Consider the following 19,002-nt stretch of genomic DNA (forward strand, 5'->3'; position numbering starts at 1 on the left):
ATGTTTCTGTATGGTTTCCTTTCAATTAGTCATTTTACGCTTTGTATCAGTGCCTGCAAATATTCATAACCCAGAATGCTTGATGTTGTATGATCCTTTCATATACTGTAGGTTTCCAGAGTTAGAACAGCATGTTCTTGTCTTTCTGTCTTGATCTTGCGGTAGCATATTTTCTTTTCAGCAGGCTGCTTATGTGTCTAATCATGAGGTTTCAGATAGCCAAGTGTGCAAAGAGCAGTTTTAGAGTGTTTGCATAGTATCCCTAGCTTTTGGACTCTTCTGGTTTATTCTTCAACAAGGCTTATTCCGAGCTCCACAAGGAATTGCCTTCTCTTGGATGCATGGCGCAGTACTTGCTAGTCTGCAACGTTCGCAATCCTCTATTGTGAACTGATCGGTACCATGGACGAACCATATCATTAACTTTCATGTTTTCCTTGGTTGACCTCCATAGCTGGGGATCAAGCTGCCTCCCAAGACACATTCTTAGGTCACTTATAGTTTCAAAATCGATTTTTAAAATTGGGGTCCATTGGACCCCAAAAGCTGAGATTGGCTGGCAACCAGTTCAGGGTGTACCCCGCGACCAGAGATTTAGTTTATCACTTAACTCCGTGTGGGATCTGTACCGATGGCGGCACAAGTTACGTTAAATCAGACGGTGCCATATTCCAAAGCGCATCTTAAGTTGTGACAGAGCAGGAGTAGATGTGTTGGTAATTTTCTATGGCGCACTTGAACGCAGCAGTGTACGCACCACCAGTGTACTGACGTCACCCACTCGCGCTGGATTTCATTCACTCTACATTTCCGGGTTTGTGTGGAAGCAAGCGAGATTTGACCGCCGACAAGCCAAACGAGAGTGAAGCTTCGCGGTTTCTAGCATGCTTTGGTTGAGCGTAGTGGCCCACCTGGTGCGAGGACTTCTTGGTGCTGAGGCCGAACGGTGGCTGGGATGTTCCCGCCATTGCTCGCCATTTGCAGGGAGCCCCGCCACGTCACTCGCCTCTCTCTCCAGCACTAGATGTCGTGTCTTTACCCACCGATTTGAATCATGTTGCAAGGTATGTGGCTTTACCATCGTTACAATATGTTATAGAGTTTTAGAAGAATACTTACCACGTACTTATACCATATTCATAATTTCATGGGTAATGATAAAATTGCAAAAGCTAATTTTGGCCAACATGTAGCACTAGCAAGCTTACATACTGCGTCGGATACATTAAAATGAGTTTGCTCCAGAGTCCCAATTATTCTCTTCATTGTCATTGATGTCCTCTTTCAACTGTCAATTTTTGCGAGATTTTACTCCCAAATTGGGTTCGAATTCATCGTGCTATATGCAGCAGGCCCGTTCTTGAAAATGTGTTTAAGCAACTGCACAAGGAACCAAAATAACACTAATACAATTATTTATCTTTTGTTCTTGTATTACTGCTTACCGTTCTTTTTTGTTCATTGTAAAGAATTTTGCATCTCACTTTGCAATTAATTTGGTATTATTTACATATTATTAATGTAATACTTTGTTTTTTGTAGGTTTTGTTTTTTACTCCATCTCTCTTTTAAATTCATGATGTTTTATTATTTGTCAGACTGTATTTAATGAAAAATAACTGTTTAAGTGGATGTTATTAAAAAAGATATATATATTTTATTGTTAAATAAATTAACATTATTACCACAAACAACAGAACAAAAGTACCGAAAATTGGTACTGTGCAGTACCGGTATCGATACCCCGGTGCTGACAATTGGACCCGAACCGGGTCAAATGCGAAAGGGACCCATCCCTACTTGAAGGCAGTGCATGCTGTTTTTTCAACATCCATCCATATTCCAATAAATGTAGCAAAGATGTTTGCATTTTCGCAAATAGTTTTTCTTGCCAGCATAAAATTTTGATCATTCAAATTCGCCACCCCTTCGTCCACTGCATCCCCCCAACCCGTTTGACGAGTGCCCGACGAATATTAAATGAGAACATTTTTGCCAAAGTGCTTCTCACCTTTTTCACCCCTGACCCGTTTTCATGCCAATCTGTACAAGTTTACTGATCAGTATTTTCAAATTTTGAGTAAAAAACAAAAAACTAAATCGCAACAATTGACGTATAGATTTGTATCAGGATTAAGATTAAGAATCGAATCGTGACCTATGAATCGTGATACGGATAGAATTGCCAGGTACTACCATATTCAGGTAATTGCACGTGTTTACATGGCCTTTCAAAACCCAAATTTTACCCAATTAAATCACATGTGATTAGAAATCTTTCCAAATGCCTAGCTGCTACAGCTACCGGTATATGCCTAATTTCTCTGTTGAGAACATGAGAAAGGAATTTTTCAAGGTTTTCTGGACACTGGGTGTGCAATCCACAAAACATTTGGAAAATGAAAGACTGCTGACTCATTTCACTCTCTGCCAGCCTTTTCCTCTGAGGCCAAATACACTTGGGGTTGGTTAAAAACTAAAAAGCTGGCTACAAAATGAAACTAGACAGTGTCAGATCAAAAGTGTTGCTTGAGGAAATCCTACAGCTTCCTTTATGATAGCAATATATATATAATCCATGTTTTAAAAGTGGTCTGATTTATTGTTCTGTTTTTACATACTGTATTTCATAAGTGTTTATTATTACATTGGATGGACGGTAATATGTATTTGAAGACATCTGTGAGAATAATTTGTGGGAAAATGTGCAGGCTGTGTACCAACCAGACTGTGAGCTTTTAATATTGTTACATCCATACTGAAAATTTGATGTTTAATAGGAAAAACAGGGTTTGTTCTTAAATACATCCCTGGCCTGAAGAGACAAGCAAAATATTACACTTGGAGCCACTCTCTGAATAGAAAGCAGAGAGATGCTTAAGTTAGCATTACTAACACAAACAGTCTGTCACATAGAAACTCTGCGGTGACACATGAGGTTTGAATACCTGACGAGGCAACAAGGCTTTCAATAGCAACCTTTAGCACCCCCCCCCCCACCTCACCTCCCACACACCAAACTATTTCTATTACAATTAAACAGAAAACGACAGTGTCAGCCAACAGACACAAAAAGACCCTTTAAAAGACGAGATTATAGCCAGTTCCCAAATAGCTTCCTATGAAAATCCATTAGCGTGTGAATGAACTCTCTAAAAAAATTAAATATGAAAAAGCATGTCAATGAACAGACGCCGAGTGAATGGAGTTTTCTAAACGCGCTGATCAGCGACCAGGTGAGCTGGGATCACACTGGAAGGGAATTCCAGTCCAGATAAGTTTCCTGCTGTTCATTGCTATTTTACTGAAGGTCCGATACGTCAAGCTTTTAAGTGCCCGAAGATTCTTTCATGCTGCTAGACTGCCTTTGTTTATCCGTTTTTCCATTAGTTTTGCTTAAATAACCTCCGTTCCTGTTTGCTGTGTTTGCCTTTATTTGTAACACATGTATACTTTATTGCCGCTGTTCATGTTTTAATGCAAAAGCGGTTAGTTTTTCCATTTTCAAATCGATAAGCCCATGATTATAAAGTGAGTTAAACCTCAGTCATTTTTGAAATACGCCATTCTGCTAAATTGGATTTTTGACATGGTGGCGTGCACAACAAAACAAGAGCAGAAGGCTTCTTTTTATTTCTTTATTTTGTTTTTCGTCTAAGTGGGGCCTCTCCGCAGTAATAAAAGTAAAATAGACATTGGTCACACATCATTGCACAAAAATGCACTCTCAGAGAAAATAGTGGGTTTTCGCACCATCAGAAGGCGGGGGATGGGTGTGGCTTACCTCTCTTTGCATCACCAGCTCTTTGGTGAACAGCATGGCTTCGTCGCTGAAAGGCTCCGCCGCCTGCATGCCCCCGGGAGTGTTCCTGGAACTACGTGGACACTCGATACCTGGGACACACACAACAAAACCGTCACTGGACTCAGAACGCTCACTGCGGAATTCAAGTTTTGGGACACATCAGGGCTTTCGATTTAACATCTCTCATGACATTAAATGCAGCCGCCTTCGCTCTAAGCCGACTTTGGACTATTTTTGGCGGGGTCTGTCGGAATGAGTATGAGGTTATATGGTTTTAAAGGTTAGGGAAAGATGACCTTAAGGGATTGGTCATGGACTACAATGTATACAGCCGAGAGGAAGTGTGCACCTACAAACTATGAAATAATCATGATGCAAGATCGTGTCCCTTAGTCTCATGATTCTTGAATTAATCATCGTAAACACTAACAAGCACTTTGCGTCGTAACCGAATATGCGGCATGACGATCCCGGTTCGACTTCAGTGACTTTTGTGTTCTTGCCACATTAGACTTGACAAAACGACAGTCGCTTAATAGAAAGGTTCTGCCAACGCTGGAGCGCCGTGTACAAGGACACAGTGGGAAGTGGCTTGTGTGCCTTTGGATGAGTGTCAAAATGAGTCACGTTATTGATCGACAACAGGGTCTGAGTAGTGTCTTCTCCCAAATTATTTCCAATCCTTAAATTTGAGGCTCGTCATTGGCCTTGTGTATTTTCAACTTCACAAAACGCTGCCTGTTTGCACGCTGGTGTCATTGCGGGACTCCGCGACGATCGGCTGGGGCAGCAGTTGGGGCCCCAGTTGTGAAAGGTAGGCTTTCAAGATGCCGTCACGAAAGGCCGAAACTGTGATCATCTTCTGGTTTTTGCGATTTTCCAAGACTATTTTGATTAAAAAAAATAAAACCAACAATAACTTACACATGAGAAACAAGACTAAGAACACAATGCTCCATGGCTGCCTTTAAGTTGGATTTAGAAAAACATAACTGGTCTGAAGGTCTTTTCAAACGATGATCCCAATATTGCATACAGTGCATTTCAGTCTACCATCATCTCTTTATACAATAAACATTGTCCATTAATAAAAGTTACAAGAAAGTATAAAGGTCTAAATAAGGCATGGATGACGAAGGGGATAGAGAATAAATGTAAAAAGAAAAACATCTTATACAAAAGATTTATTAAATTGAGAACTATGGAAGTTGAAATAAAGTACAAGACCTACAAAAATAAACTATTGAATATTATACGAACATGTAAGAAAGATCATTACCATGCATTATTAGAGCAGAATAAAAGCAACACACAAGAAATATGGAAAATACTAAATCATGTAATTAAAAATAGCTAAATAAATAAAAAAAGATTATCCAGAATATTTTCTATAAGATCAAAAATATTGTTATTGAAAAAATTGGCAGTGTTGGCAGAAATTTGCCAAAATAAATCCCTAAACCAAGAAACAAACATCAAATAGATAAACACAATACAAATAATTAATCCACTATGTGGCTTAATGCTGTTAATGATACAGAAGTATTAAATGTTGTTAAAACATAAAAAAATCTACTGACTGCTTCAACATTGATATGACATTAGTAAAAAGTATTATAGAATATGTTGTGCAACCTTTCACATATATATGTAATCTGTCGTTTAAAGCCGGTATAGTTAAATCAAAAATGAAAATAGCAAAAGTTATTCCTATTCATAAAAATGGAGAAAGACACATTCACTAATTATAGACCAATATCATTGCTGCCACAATTCTCAAAAATTCTAGAAAAATTATTTTCATATAGACTGGATAATTTTATTAAGAAACAAAAGCTTTTAAGTGAAAATCAATATAGGTTTAGAGAAAAACGGACCACATCAATGGTAGTCATGTAACTCATAGAAGCAATATCTACTAACATAGATAATTAAAAAAAATACTATTGGGATAAATTATAGAGATATATGGCATAAGAGGTTTAGCATATAAATGGATGAAAAGTTATTTGGACAATAGATATCAGTACTTGCAGTTAAACAATACACAATCAAAACACTCAAACCTAGCACTCAAGATTAAGACAAGATCACTCATGGAGTTCCCTAAGGGTGTGTGCTAGGCACGAAACAATTTATATCGTACAAACTCAATTCCCAAAAAGTTGGGACACTATACAAATTGTGAATAATAAACTGAATGCAATTATGTGCAAGTGCCAAATTTCAATATTTTGTTCAGAAAAAAACAGAACAGGTCAAAAGTTTAAACTGAGAAAAAGTCTAGAAAAAGTTGGGACAGGTAGCAACAAGAGGCTAAGTCAATTGCACACAAAAAAACAGCTGGAAGACCAGTTACCACTAATGATGTCCATTGGCAATTTGATTGGAGTATAAAAAGAGCTCATCGGAGTGGCAGTGTCTCTAAGAAGCGAAGATGGGTAGAGAATCACCAATTCCACCAGTGTTGCGCAGAAAGATAGTGGAGAAATATCAGAAAGGTGTTTACCAGCGAAAAATTGCAAAAAGGTTGAAGTAATCATCTACACTGCATAACATTATCCAAAGATTCAGAGAATCTGGAACAATCTGTGTGTAAGGGTCAAGGCCGAAAGATAATACTGGATGCCCATGATCTTCGGGCCCTTAAACGGCACTGCACCGCAAACAGGAATGCTTACTGTAAAGGAAATCACAGAAAGGGCTCAGCAATACTTCCAGAAAACATTGTGGGTGAACACAATCCACCGTGCCAGCCACCGTTGCCAGATGAAACTCTACAGTACAAAGAAGAAGCCATTTCTCAAGCAGACCAAGAAGTGCAGGCGTTTCTCTGGGCCAAGGGTTATTTAAAATGGAGTGTGGCAAAGTGGAAACCTGTTTTGTGGTCAGAGGAATCACGATTCGAAGTTCTTTGTGGAAAACTGGGGCGCTATATTATACTAACTAAAGAGGACAAGGACAACCCAAGTTGTTATCAGCACTCAGTTTATAAGCCTGCATCAGTCATCGTATAGGGTTGCATGAGTGCATGTGGCATGGGCAGCTTCCACATCTGGCAAGGCATCGCCAATGCAGAAAGGTATATTCAGATTCGAGAACAACATATGCTCCCATCCAGGCATCATCACTTTCAAAGAAGATCTTGCATTTCTCAACATGATAATGCCAGACCACATGCAGCAGCAATTACAATATCATGGCTGCGTAGGAAAAGGATCCGGGTATTGAAATGGCCAGCCTGCAGTCCACTTCTTTCACTTATAGAGCACATTTGGCGCATCATAAAGGGGAAGGTGCAACAAAGAAAGCCCAAGCGTGTTAGACAAGAATGGGACAGCATTCCTATTTCTAAACTTGAGAAACGTGTCTCCTCGATACCCAGACGTATGTAGACTGTTGTAAAAAGAGGGGATACCTCACAGTGGTGAAAATGGCCTTGTCCCAACTTTTTTTTAGATTTGTTGACACCATGGAATTTAAAATCAACATAGTTTTCCCTTAAAATGATACCTTTTCTCAGTTTAAACTTTTGACCTGTTGTCTATGTTCTATTCTGAATAAAATATTAAAATTATCTTTGGATGATGTTATGCAGTGTAGATGATGATTACTTCAACCTTTTTGCAATTTTTCGCTGGTAAACACCTTTCTGATATTTCTCTCTTTCTGCGCAACACTGGAGGAATTGGTGATTCTCTACCCATCTTCGCTTCTGAGAGACACTGCCACTTTTATTGCCACAAGTTATTTTTATTCTCCAATCAAGTTGCCAATGGACTTCATTAGTGGTAACTGGTCTTCCAGCTGTTTTTTTTGTGCAATTGACTTAGCCTCTTGTTGGTACCTGTCCCAACTTTTTTTTAGATTTGTTGGCACCATGAAATTTACAATAAACATATTTGTCTCTCAAAATGATACATTTTCTCAGTTTAAACCTTTGACCTGTCATCTATGTTCTATTCTGAACAAAATATTTAAATTTGGCACTTCCACATAATTGCATTCAGTATTTATTCACAATTTGTATAGTGTCCCAACTTTTGTGGAATTGGGTTAAATGATATCTGTTGTGTCTAAAAAAATATATATTCAAAGTGTCTTATTTGCTGATGACACAACTCTCTACTGTTCAGGAGAAAACCTGAAGCAGCTTCTGACTACTGTGAAGAATGAATTGAACATATTAAGAAAACTGGTTTGACTTAAAAAAAAAAATATATGATTAAACTTAAACAAAACCAAGTTTATAGTTTTTGGTACTAGACAAATCACACATCAAGTCAAAATTATAGTGAACTCAATTGAAATAAAAAGAGTATGAAAATAAATTTCATGGAGTCGTTCTTGACGATAAATTATGTTGGAAGTCACACATAGAAAAGTCAAAAAGAAAATGTCAAAAATGATAGAGATACTCTCTAAAACAAAGGATGTCCTGAATAAGTTCATTATTATTACTAATTGATGCACCGAATATTCGTCCACCAAAATGTTTCGGCTGAAAATGGCAAAAATATGAATTTCCGGCATTCGGCAGAAAAAAAATTCAAGACGAAAGAATATGGCTGAAAGAGGATGACGCAAGCAACAACATATTAAAAAAAATTATAATAAAACCGCTGCAAGCGTATGTTTGAATTAAACACCAAACACGGGAGTTGAGTGTCCGCCTTTGCTGGCGTTTGTGAGTAACGGCAGCTTCATTGTGCATTGGTTTGGTAAACTATGTCAAAAAAGAGAGCGCTGCCGAGAACTACACTACAGGTGAGCCACTCTTTCTCCTGCAGCGCTTTCCTTTGATGAGAGCCACTCGAGCGCTTCCACTTTTTCACTTGCATTCTGGTGGTCGTGCTAAATACTTTCGCTAATGTTAGCATTATTGCTATCAACAGTTTCAAACAAGTAAACACTTAGCACTATCTCCGGGTGACTACAGATCTGTACAGGAAACCGTGTATGACTTTGCAGTCCGTTCCCAAAGACAATTGGCTGATGCGAGGAAATTTATTTATTTTTAAACGTAGGTGAATATGTGAATGTGCCAATTTTAAGTGCGCCGCACCATGTCCCACTCCAAATAGCCTACAAATGCGTCATCCACACCGCACGGATTTGTGCCCGCCGATGCAAAGTACTGTATATTGACTATAAAGTGCAATTGCACCGCCAAAAAATGCTCAGTTACTCACCCCGCGTTAGGTTAGATTTTTGGCCAAGCATTTCTCATTTTTGGTTTTCAGTTTCGGCCCCCAAAATTTTTTTTTCGGTGCATCCCTAATTATTACCATATCTGACTTATTGTGTGGAAATCTGGGGAAACGCATATAAAACAAATACCGATCCTGTTTTCAAACTGAAAAAAAGAGCCATAAGAATTGTTAAATCGATCAAAATATGCAGAACCAACACATTCACTATTTATTAAATACAATGAAATTGTACGACTTAGTTGAGTTTAAAATAGCACAAATAATGTATAAAGTTTACAACAATCTACTCTGCCACAGTACTCAGAAGCTATTTAAAAAAAAAAAAGAGAAAATTATTACAAATATTCAGCAAAGGTGTATTTCTGTAAGGTGTTAATTTGTGGAATAATGTTGGTACTGACCTGAAAATATGCAAGTCACTTGCTGAGTTAAAAAAAAAAGTTTAAAAGCAAAGTTTAAGAAAATTATTTAAATCAGACTTGAGCTGGCAAAACAGCAGAAATTGTGTAATTTCTTTCAATGTATCAGTATGAGTGTAATGAAAATTGTATATGTGAGTAAGAGGATAAATTATTATGGTGTATGCCTATGAATTACATGTACTTATGCTACTGGCAAATGTAACGTACATGTCAAAGTGCAGTGTACACGAACAGGTTTATACATTATCTTTCATTGAAATATATTAACCTATTATTATTGTATCTAGTAAAACAAGTTAAAACCTAAAGGGTAGGACTAGACAAGTTTTCAACTTATTCTTACTCCCTTTTAAACATGTAAACTGCAAAATTACTGATGATTTTTTTCTTTCTTTCTATTCTTGTTTCTCTTTTTTTCACTTCAACTTATATTTTATACTTGTAATGTGTTTGTTTATATTTTTAATAAAACCAATCAATCGATCTAAAATAATCAGATCAATATTGCCATTAGTCCGTTCATCTGTTTCAAACTCTTTTGAGAAAGTGAAGCAAATGCTTGCCAGGCCCACTATGCGCCACTGGTTATGTAATTAAGAGGACCGGGGGGCCACGGCAGGCAGCCACAAAAAGCACTGGACTGGTGGTGATACGGTGCCTTGATAGAGTGCGCCAACTTTACTGCCTGGCTTTTTTTGTTAGTAGCATAATAGAAAATACTGCATTTTGCACAGAAGACCCATGCTAGTACAACTTGGGAGGCCGAGACCCAGAGATAAGATGGGGTGACCGAATCGAGACTTTTTATCCCCCTCTAATAATCACGATTCGTCCGCCCCCCCAAAGGCTTGTAATGTAAGCTCCTCCATACAGAGCACCGGTCGCCTTGGTTACATAACTCCCACCTGTCACAGAGAACAACATCTGGCTCAGACTACAGCTGATTCATCTTATGTGACCCCCCAGAGAAACAAGAACTACACTGATCACAAGCGACACACACGTACACACACTAGCAGCCGCCCTAAGCGTACATGTCAATCTACTATGCGACACATCAATCATCAGATGTGGTCTGGGAGGACATTTGGAGTGGCTATTTAATACCTTCAACCACTTCTACCGAACAATAACAATAAACACAGAGCACATATTGATTAGCCTCAATAAGCAGACACTTGACTGTGTGTATTCATTAATAATTCGCTGATGCACAATTAACGTTACAGATTTATTTATTTTTTATTTTTTTAAGATTTATTATTTGTGATGCAGCTGACAGGACACAATCAGCTCAGCGAAGGGAAAACACACAAAGCAGTGGAGGCGCGATGATAAAGGCCTTAACAAATCTTTAACTTTCCATAATTAGGCTTCCTCCAGACACTCGTCGTGGATGTAGGAGGAAAAGCAAAATGTCGATTGAATTGAAGCATAAAATGTGGCAAAAACGGTTAATGTCGTATTTAAATGTCATTACTCAAAATTTTGTCAACTATTATAAAGTACTATTTCTGTAATGTGGTACCACACGAATGCTATTTTTAGACCGCAAGGCCACGTGACTTCAGCAGCGTGTTTCTCCAAGTCCATGCATGCTCCTAAAGATGACAATCCCTTGCTGGCCACCACGGTACCCAAGAGGTAAGCCATTTTCTTTATTTAGTTTGGCCGCATTTGGCCCTACCCCAACTGTCGGACGACAAAAATGAATGACGAGGAAAAATGCTAAAATGGCTTTGCCACTGTTGTTCCGACCTGTTTGCTTACCGCCTGATTATTATAATTTTTTTGCCTTTCATATAAATCGTGGCATGCTGTGACATGTATGAAAATGTATCTGTTAGGGCCTTTTCTGAATTAAGGAAACAGCCTTATAAGCAGGAAGGATAAAATAGTTAAAATAATTGAGGAATGGCGAGTGTGGTTGGTTGTGCCCAAGAATTTCCGAGTACAATTGCGATCGCTACACAGATAAAAAATAAAAATAAAAATCAATACAAAATTTTCCCCAACAACTGTCAAAGATGCAAGACAAGCAGATATGACAGACAGGGTATATGATGGTCCAAGAATTTCACCTCTCGCGGCGCAATACGAATGCCCCCGGCCGTGAGGGAAAACCCACAAAATAGAACCGGGGTCCTATTCCATCATTCCTAGCTGCGTTATGCGAGGCCGGTCGCGGGCCTGCTTTGAACACTCTAATTTGTTCAAAGTATGGTAAAGGATAGCTTGTTGAAACTGTAGAATGTCAGTGTCAGTTGTGTTGGACGATGTTTTGAGGGGAAGAAAAAAACACTTTACCTCTGGATCATGTCGGCTCTTTTTTCCATCTTTTTCAGCCTACACTCAAACAATCTCTTCAATTGAACATTAGTATGTTGTTCAACGTATATAGCAGTGAATTAGGCACCAGGGACATCATTCTTGGACAGAACTAGTAGACGCAGTAGACATCGCTAGTAGACTGTTAGTCTAGCATGATTGGCCCGCTGAGTTTGACCCCTCTTGCTCGCATCATGAAAATGAAGTGTGGTGACGTATATCGTGCGGCACGCCACTGAAGAATTGGTTTAAAAATATATATATATATTGTAGTGTACACATTACAAATTTTCAGAAGGTCATTTCAATTCATTTCAATGGGGAAAGAGGATTTCAAAATATAAGTGGTCTCTCGGAGGAGGCAGTTGTTGAAAGACAACTGAAAAATGCTGCCCGTACTTTTCATGGTTTGACTGCTTCAAACCAAAATGGCAGACTGACTCCCTGTGACTTTTCAGCCTCGGTTCTTCAGACATTTTTTTTGCATTTTTTTCTACTCATCATAGACACGTTGACCAAATGTCATGTTGCTAAGTGAAAATATCTTTGTGGGCTGGATTTTCAAAAGGTGGTGCAAAAAAAATATATATATTTTTTTTAATAGCAATTTCAAGAGGCCTATGACCAATTAACATCATTAAGCAGTCAAATACGTCTTAACACAGAAATAAAACCAAACAAGCATTTCTTATTGCATACAAAAACAAAAGACAAATGCCACGCTGTGCAATGATGTCCTGCTGATGCAGTAAATCCTGGCATCACAACTGATGGCTGTCTTATCCTTTTTGACATACTGCTGTTCAACATACCTTTTAAAGTACCCTTCACCTGTACCCTCCACTACTGTGAATATGTCGATATTACACAGAAACTTCAAAGTGATGTCGAAGAGGGTGGTGCACATGGACAGCGCAGCGGTGTCAAGACACTAATTGGAATGGAAAAAGAAATAAACAGAAGAGAAACCAGGTCCATTTGTGGCACTCTGGGCTAATCTGCGCTAGCCTTTGCTTCGATATAAAATGCAAAGTGTGTGTGTGTGTGTGTGTGTGTGTGTGTGTGTGTGTGTGTGTGTGTGTGTGTGTGTGTGTGTGTGTGTGTGTGTGTGTGTGTGTGTGTGCGCGTGCGTGCGTGTTCTAAGCAGTCTTATTAGGAGAAGATGATCAAATGATCCTCGCATGCAGATTTCTTATTGGCGAGGGTCTTGCCATTTCATCTTGTAGCAGGCAGTGCAAAAAATGTAATTAAAAAACTATCAGCGACTCGCAAAGACAATCAGTAGCAAATGACAAAAGTAATTAATACATCCACGACACAGTCATGCGCAATTAGGCCGAATGGTGATGTTTGTTTGGAAATATGTGCGGTTTCATCAAGATGTAATTTGACTGAAGAAAAAAAAACCAATAAAGCATCATCATCGACAACGGAAAGCAAAAGCGCTATTAAAACAGCGGAAAGGAGGCAGGGCTGCCGAAGGATATGACTTTTATAGCAAAGTATCAACGCAAATGGACCAGTTATCTGCTGTCTGCATTTTACCCTTTGAGCAGCCTGCCTTCAACTTCCTATGCACACGCTGAGCACAGTAGTGTGCTGTGCACCAATGGCTGTGAAAGGTCAAAAGATGGAGCTTGTACATCCACGGTACAGTGACTTTAATTGGATACATTTTTAATGTGTCCCTGGATGCACATTTTTTAAAAGCTTTGAGTTTTAGTGTTCTTCGTGTCATACAATTTATTAATTTTTTTAGGTTTTTATGTTAGGGCAAAATGGGTGTGACATACTGTTCAAAGTCAGAATTTCAAAATAAAAGCATGGCCACATGGTGGCTAATTGGTGGAGTTACGCTATTGCAGTGTTGTGTTTTCGGAGAAGTAATCAAATGCCACTGCCATGTCCTGCCTGCATGCAAAGATGAAAACCCCAAAGCTGCCCAATTTAGCTTCAGTATACGTGGTTCAAATTTGGTTACAATAGCCCCGTGATGCCCGCATGAGGGTACGTTGCGTCTCCGCTCTGCTAAGTCTTGACTGCATGCTCCGGACACGCCAATTCAATGGACAAAACTCACTGGCTGCACACAGCTGCGGTCCAACAGCTCCGTCGCAGACAACTTCCCGGCGTGTCTCGCGCGATAATGTAGTATTAAAAACAACGACAAACACTGCACACAGCTGCGGTCCAACAGCTCCGTCGCTGACAACTTCCCGGCGTGTCTCGCGCGATAATGTAGTATTAAAAACAACGACAAACACACAAAAGTCTGTGCTCAACAGAGAAGCAGAAAGAGAGGTGGACTTCCTTCGATTTAACTCACCGTCCACTCCCACAGCTTCTACTATGATGTTCCTTGCAGCATCAAATTTTAGGTTGTCCAAATAAAAAGGATGTGCCGTGTCATATATAATCCACCTCCATTAAAAATCTCTCCTCGTCCATGTTCGCTGCAGTGAATTAAGCGTTAAACATTATGACGTTTTGCTGACATGATTGCGAAATAGGATCTGGCGAGTATTTTATTCTGAAAAGTAACCGGAATTTAATATTTTGAAACTGTGTCGGTCTTCCTGTCCCGCACGATGTGTTTTGTGCTCGTTTGCTATTTGACGGATGCCGACGGATGCGTCGTCCGGCAAAAATAGAAAATAGGTCTATCCGTGCGGTGGGCTCTGGCACGACTCAGCTGGTCCGCAATCGATCCACAGCGCACATGCAGCTGGTGTAATCCCGGGGTAAAACCAAATCTCTAGTGGGTCGGAAATGGCTAAAATCACCCTAAAATGCCCGCTTCAATCCAAAATGGCAGATTTCCTTTGATTTTTTGGGCAGGCTTTCTTGTTCGCTTGTTGTGGGTTGATTCTTAATAGATAGACATGCCTACCAAAATAAAGTAAGCGATGATGAAAGTGCTTTGGAGGCAAACATTTTCAAATAATTGGTGGAGGAATGACAAAGCCAATTTTCAATCACTAAGACAAAATCATTTGAAAATGGTCACTTCTGAACTAACTGGGAGACCCTCGTGTGTCTTCAGACGTGTGCTTGAGATCTTTTTGAGAGTCTACTCGTGCCTACTAAAAAGTAGCTATAATGAAAGCACTTTGGAGGCTGAATCAAGCCCCCCCAACAACAACAACAAAATCAACAAGAACAGAAGACGCTGCTCAACGCACATGGGCTGAAATCAAAGTCTTGTGCATACACACCTGCGAGGAGGAAAGTGATGAGGCAGGTCTCTTTGGGCATGTACAGCTTGAGGCGGGAGCCGCTGAACACATACTCGACCACCGCCTCAGAGCGTCCGGCCCGCTGCAGGAAGGGCAAGAACTGCTTGGCTTTCTGCGTCTCCTGGCGAATGAGAAAAACATGACGAGGATTGACAGAAAGAATCATTCCACAGGTGACTAAAGGTGTAACCCATATTTAATTTTAAGACATTTTCGCAAAACAAAGTCTGTTGGCAGAAGTAATGAATGCGAGTTTTGCAACATTTTTATCAAAAGCAACCGAAATAGACAAGACAGGCGACATTGGCAATGGCGGGGGATGTGCAGGCTTTTTTTTGCCCCCTCCCCAGACATCTTTAAATCTTAGTCAGGCCTAATGAAGTCAACTTCTTAGTGACACGTCTGGAAGCTCATGCAATCCAAAGTAATTCTCAATCCTGCCTCTATCTCAGTCTGCAACAGTGACTCACGACTTTTTTTTTTTTTTTGCAATGCTCGGGTCAAAATTACACGCAGATAGGAGGGTGGGGGGAAGTCATGTGTATTCATGTAGGGCAGGCGAGAGGGAATAGGGAACGCTAACAAATAATTTAATATGTGCCTACTGCAGGCAATAAGCATGTAGGCACAACAGACCAGTGAGTCATGGCCCGGTGGACTCTGTTTTTCTTTCTTTCTCTCTGTGTGCGTGCGCGTGCGGATTTTGTAGAGTAGCCAAGGGAGTGGGAGCAAAGGCTCCGAGGTAAAGATGATGAGTCCAAACAAAGAAGCAAAAAATAAATAAAAATCTCATGTTGAGTGGATGTAAATTCGAGCTTGCAAATATCTTATCTGTTCTACAGAAGAAGAAATGTACCGAGGGCTGGGTCAGATCTGTTTTTCCCCCCACTGTTTACACTGACCACATGACAGCAAACGGAGAAGAGCTAACTTACTTAAAGAAAAAGTCAGCCCAAAAATTTTCTTTACAAATTTACAATTATATATACTATATGCCCCCACTAGTGCAAACATGTCATTCTGATTAATATTGTGTTTGTGGAATATGAGTTAAGCAGTCCACCCGTTATTTCCATCTGAGAGGGCGACCATTTTGCCACTTGTTGTGAACTGAAAATTACATCACAGCTGCTCATCGATAGGTGGTGGTCACACTGCAGTCAACTGATTGGCTAATAGAAATTTGTGAAGGGTAGCACTGGCTTCCGAAACACAGCGGTCTGATAACTAAATGGTAGACACTGACACACTGTTGGATTGTCCACCAATTAACTGATTTCTTGTGTTTTTCTTCCTGTAATGAATTCCATCCACTGACCTCCGCTTATTGCCATGTTATGATGTTATGCTATAGCTACTGCAGCGGTATTGCGCTTTCCCGCCGAGAAACACAAGCCAGGTCAGGGTGGCGCATTCCCGCAGTGCTCGGTGGGAGCGCGGCGAAGGAGGCACAAGAGTCCACCGCCTGAACTGCACCCATTGCAGTGCAAGGTAGCCGCACGAGTGGGAGTAGAGCGATGCAAGCACTCTTGTTCACGCCGACACAATCACTGCGGCACGTGGGCGGGGACGCAGCCTAGCTCGGCACATGATATGGGATCATTACGCAACCTTTAGAAGGTACGAGGTGAGTCAAGTGCTTTATCCACTCGGCTGAGTGTCACACGTTCGGCGTGCACAAAGCATGCCTGCTCTATTTGCGGATGCCGCCCACTCTATGGATATAAGCTCTAAGCTGACGTATAGGGAGCGTATTTATTTGTGCATGTGTGGGCGTGTAGAGATGGAAAGAAGGGAAAGGGGCTTGGTTGCTATTTTTGTCCTTTTATTAAAGGTGCATTGTGCCGTTTAAAAATGTAATGTTAAAGCTTCTTCTACATCATGCATGCTCCGCCAATGCCCAGATGAGTACGAAGAGCCCTGACTGTTTTAATCTGACTGCACCTATCAGCTTTTATCTTCCCTTTATAGTAGTTGTGTGCGGACCCTGCACAAGCCACAGTTTCTTTGGGGAGGGGAGGGGAGGGGCAGAGTTTTTCTTACCTCATTTAAAGTCATGTCTATGTTTATAAACTGTGGCTGTCGCTTTAAGATCGTGCACGTACTTGCACACGCACCATGAACGAGCCTGACAGATGCTGCAGTTACGCTTTTTGGGCCAGAGGTAGCAGTCGCGAGTAAAAAAGTGACAAACTTCATTAAGATCCTTTAAGCTACTCGTTAACATTCATCAAGGCGTTACGTGGCTTACTGTGGTACCTTGATTCACCAACAAGCCACAATTCTTATCCAACCCACAAAATAAGACATAGTACAACTGTATATTGTTTTGATCTTCCATTATTAAAGCTAATTAATTATTGAGCAGCGGCTACACCACCGGCCACAATTAATCACGGCATATCGACTTAAGTTGTGTTGATCGCCGATGAGGCGTCACCGTTCTCGCACCGTCGGCCTTGCGTTCCCTCGTCATATCATTTGCAATGGACTACAACTGAATGCATTTGGCAAAAATGCAACTAAAGTAACCAAACGTATACAAAAAGCCGAGAGCCTAATTAATTTGCCCAAATGTCTCTCGAGTGGCCACGAGTACAAGAGTACTCAAGTGACAGAGACAACGAGGCTGTTCCCAATGTTCAATTTAGAGTCTTTGGTGGCCTGGACTATTAAAGTGGTTAATTAAAATGTATAAGGGTTGCCTCTGCGACACATGTCCAGCCATAATGGCCACTCCAGTAAGTGTGAATTTTAATAAAGAGGCTTGTGGTGGTTGTGTGGGAGTTTTTCATAGATGGAGATGTGGCATACGTTATGATTGGGAGATGTATGACAGATTTTACTTTTACTTGCTGCATTAAAGGTAAAATAAAGACTGTCTATACCTAAGGTGTAGAGTGGATGGTCAGTTGTTTGAAAGTTGGAAAGAGCTGCACCAAAATAACCCATCCATATAAGTGAAGTCGCAACATAGGTAGTAGGTGCGTACATACGGTGGGTAAAGTTTAGACCAGGACGCTCTGTAGTCTGTTAATGGTATACAGAAAGCTCGAAGTAACATTGGCGTCTCAATGCAGGTATCAATTTTAAACTCAAATCTATATTCTCTACACTTTCAATCTCGAGGCAACATAATGCTGCACAGCCCAGTGCAGACAGACAGTTGAGTGCTCAAGAGATGATCTATACTTTCAATTGGTTAATAATGCGTCCTTTTTTGTAAAAGTAAGATATTGGTCATATTGGGGGTTAGGTTTGTGCCCCACAGCGACAATATTAGAAATGAAAATATAACCATGTCCCTTTTTAATAGCAATTGAGGAGCATCCATTTATTTTAAAGAGCTAGCATTAATTGTCTACATCCTTCATTGCACACTGTGTTCTGGCTCGCCCTCTGCCAATGCTACCCTATCAGCGGGACTGGCAAATGTCAACAGCTGCAGCACTTAATGAGACACTCATGACTTCCTAATAGTCAAACCTGTCTTTTCTTGGTTGTTTTCGGACACAATCCCTGCAAAGTTGTTGACAAAAGACCTACCCCAGAGATATCTGCGACTCTGTGAATGGGAACCTCTTTCTTGCTGTGCAGCCCCTTCCCGTTCTTGATGGCCCTGCAATCAAAGCAGCAACAACAGGAATCCAGAATGTCCACATGAAAGAGTTTTGTTTTTGTTTTTAAGCATCTACTTTTTCATGTGTTTTAGCACCCTACATAGTAAGTTCTGTAGAGTAAATTTGACTCCATTTAGATTGGGACCAAATCGACTCAGTTTTAGAGTAATATTTCCACTTGGAAGAGAGTAAAATAAAGAATTGAAGAAAAAAAAGTCACTCAAGGGTTGAGGAACAGCCGATCGACTCCCTGAGCCACGCAGCTCCTGTTGTGAGTTAGTATATCGCTCGTGTCAGCTGGAATCTTTTTTTAACTCCAAAAACCATGTTTTTGGTCTTATATTGGAGATAAGCAAACAGTAGGCGGGGCATTGCTCA

At 40.2% G+C, this 19,002-nt stretch overlaps 1 protein-coding gene across 1 annotated transcript in view; it reads right to left on the reverse strand.

Annotated features, from left to right (window-relative positions):
* Positions 1-19,002, reverse strand: part of snd1 (staphylococcal nuclease and tudor domain containing 1) — a 153,657-nt gene that overhangs the window by 113,824 nt on the left and 20,831 nt on the right. Inside the window, exons 4-6 of the mRNA XM_086059257.1 lie at positions 18,551-18,623; positions 14,984-15,125; positions 3,785-3,894 (exon numbers count right to left, since the gene is read on the reverse strand). Coding sequence (XP_085915383.1) covers positions 3,785-3,894; positions 14,984-15,125; positions 18,551-18,623 — 325 coding nt within the window. The remainder of the gene's footprint in view (positions 1-3,784; positions 3,895-14,983; positions 15,126-18,550; positions 18,624-19,002) is intronic.

This window comes from Leptonotus elevatus, chromosome 17, assembly GCF_054856555.1.
Source record: "Leptonotus elevatus isolate MCC_2025b chromosome 17, RoL_Lele_1.0, whole genome shotgun sequence".
NCBI classification, from domain to species: Eukaryota; Metazoa; Chordata; class Actinopteri; order Syngnathiformes; family Syngnathidae; genus Leptonotus; species Leptonotus elevatus.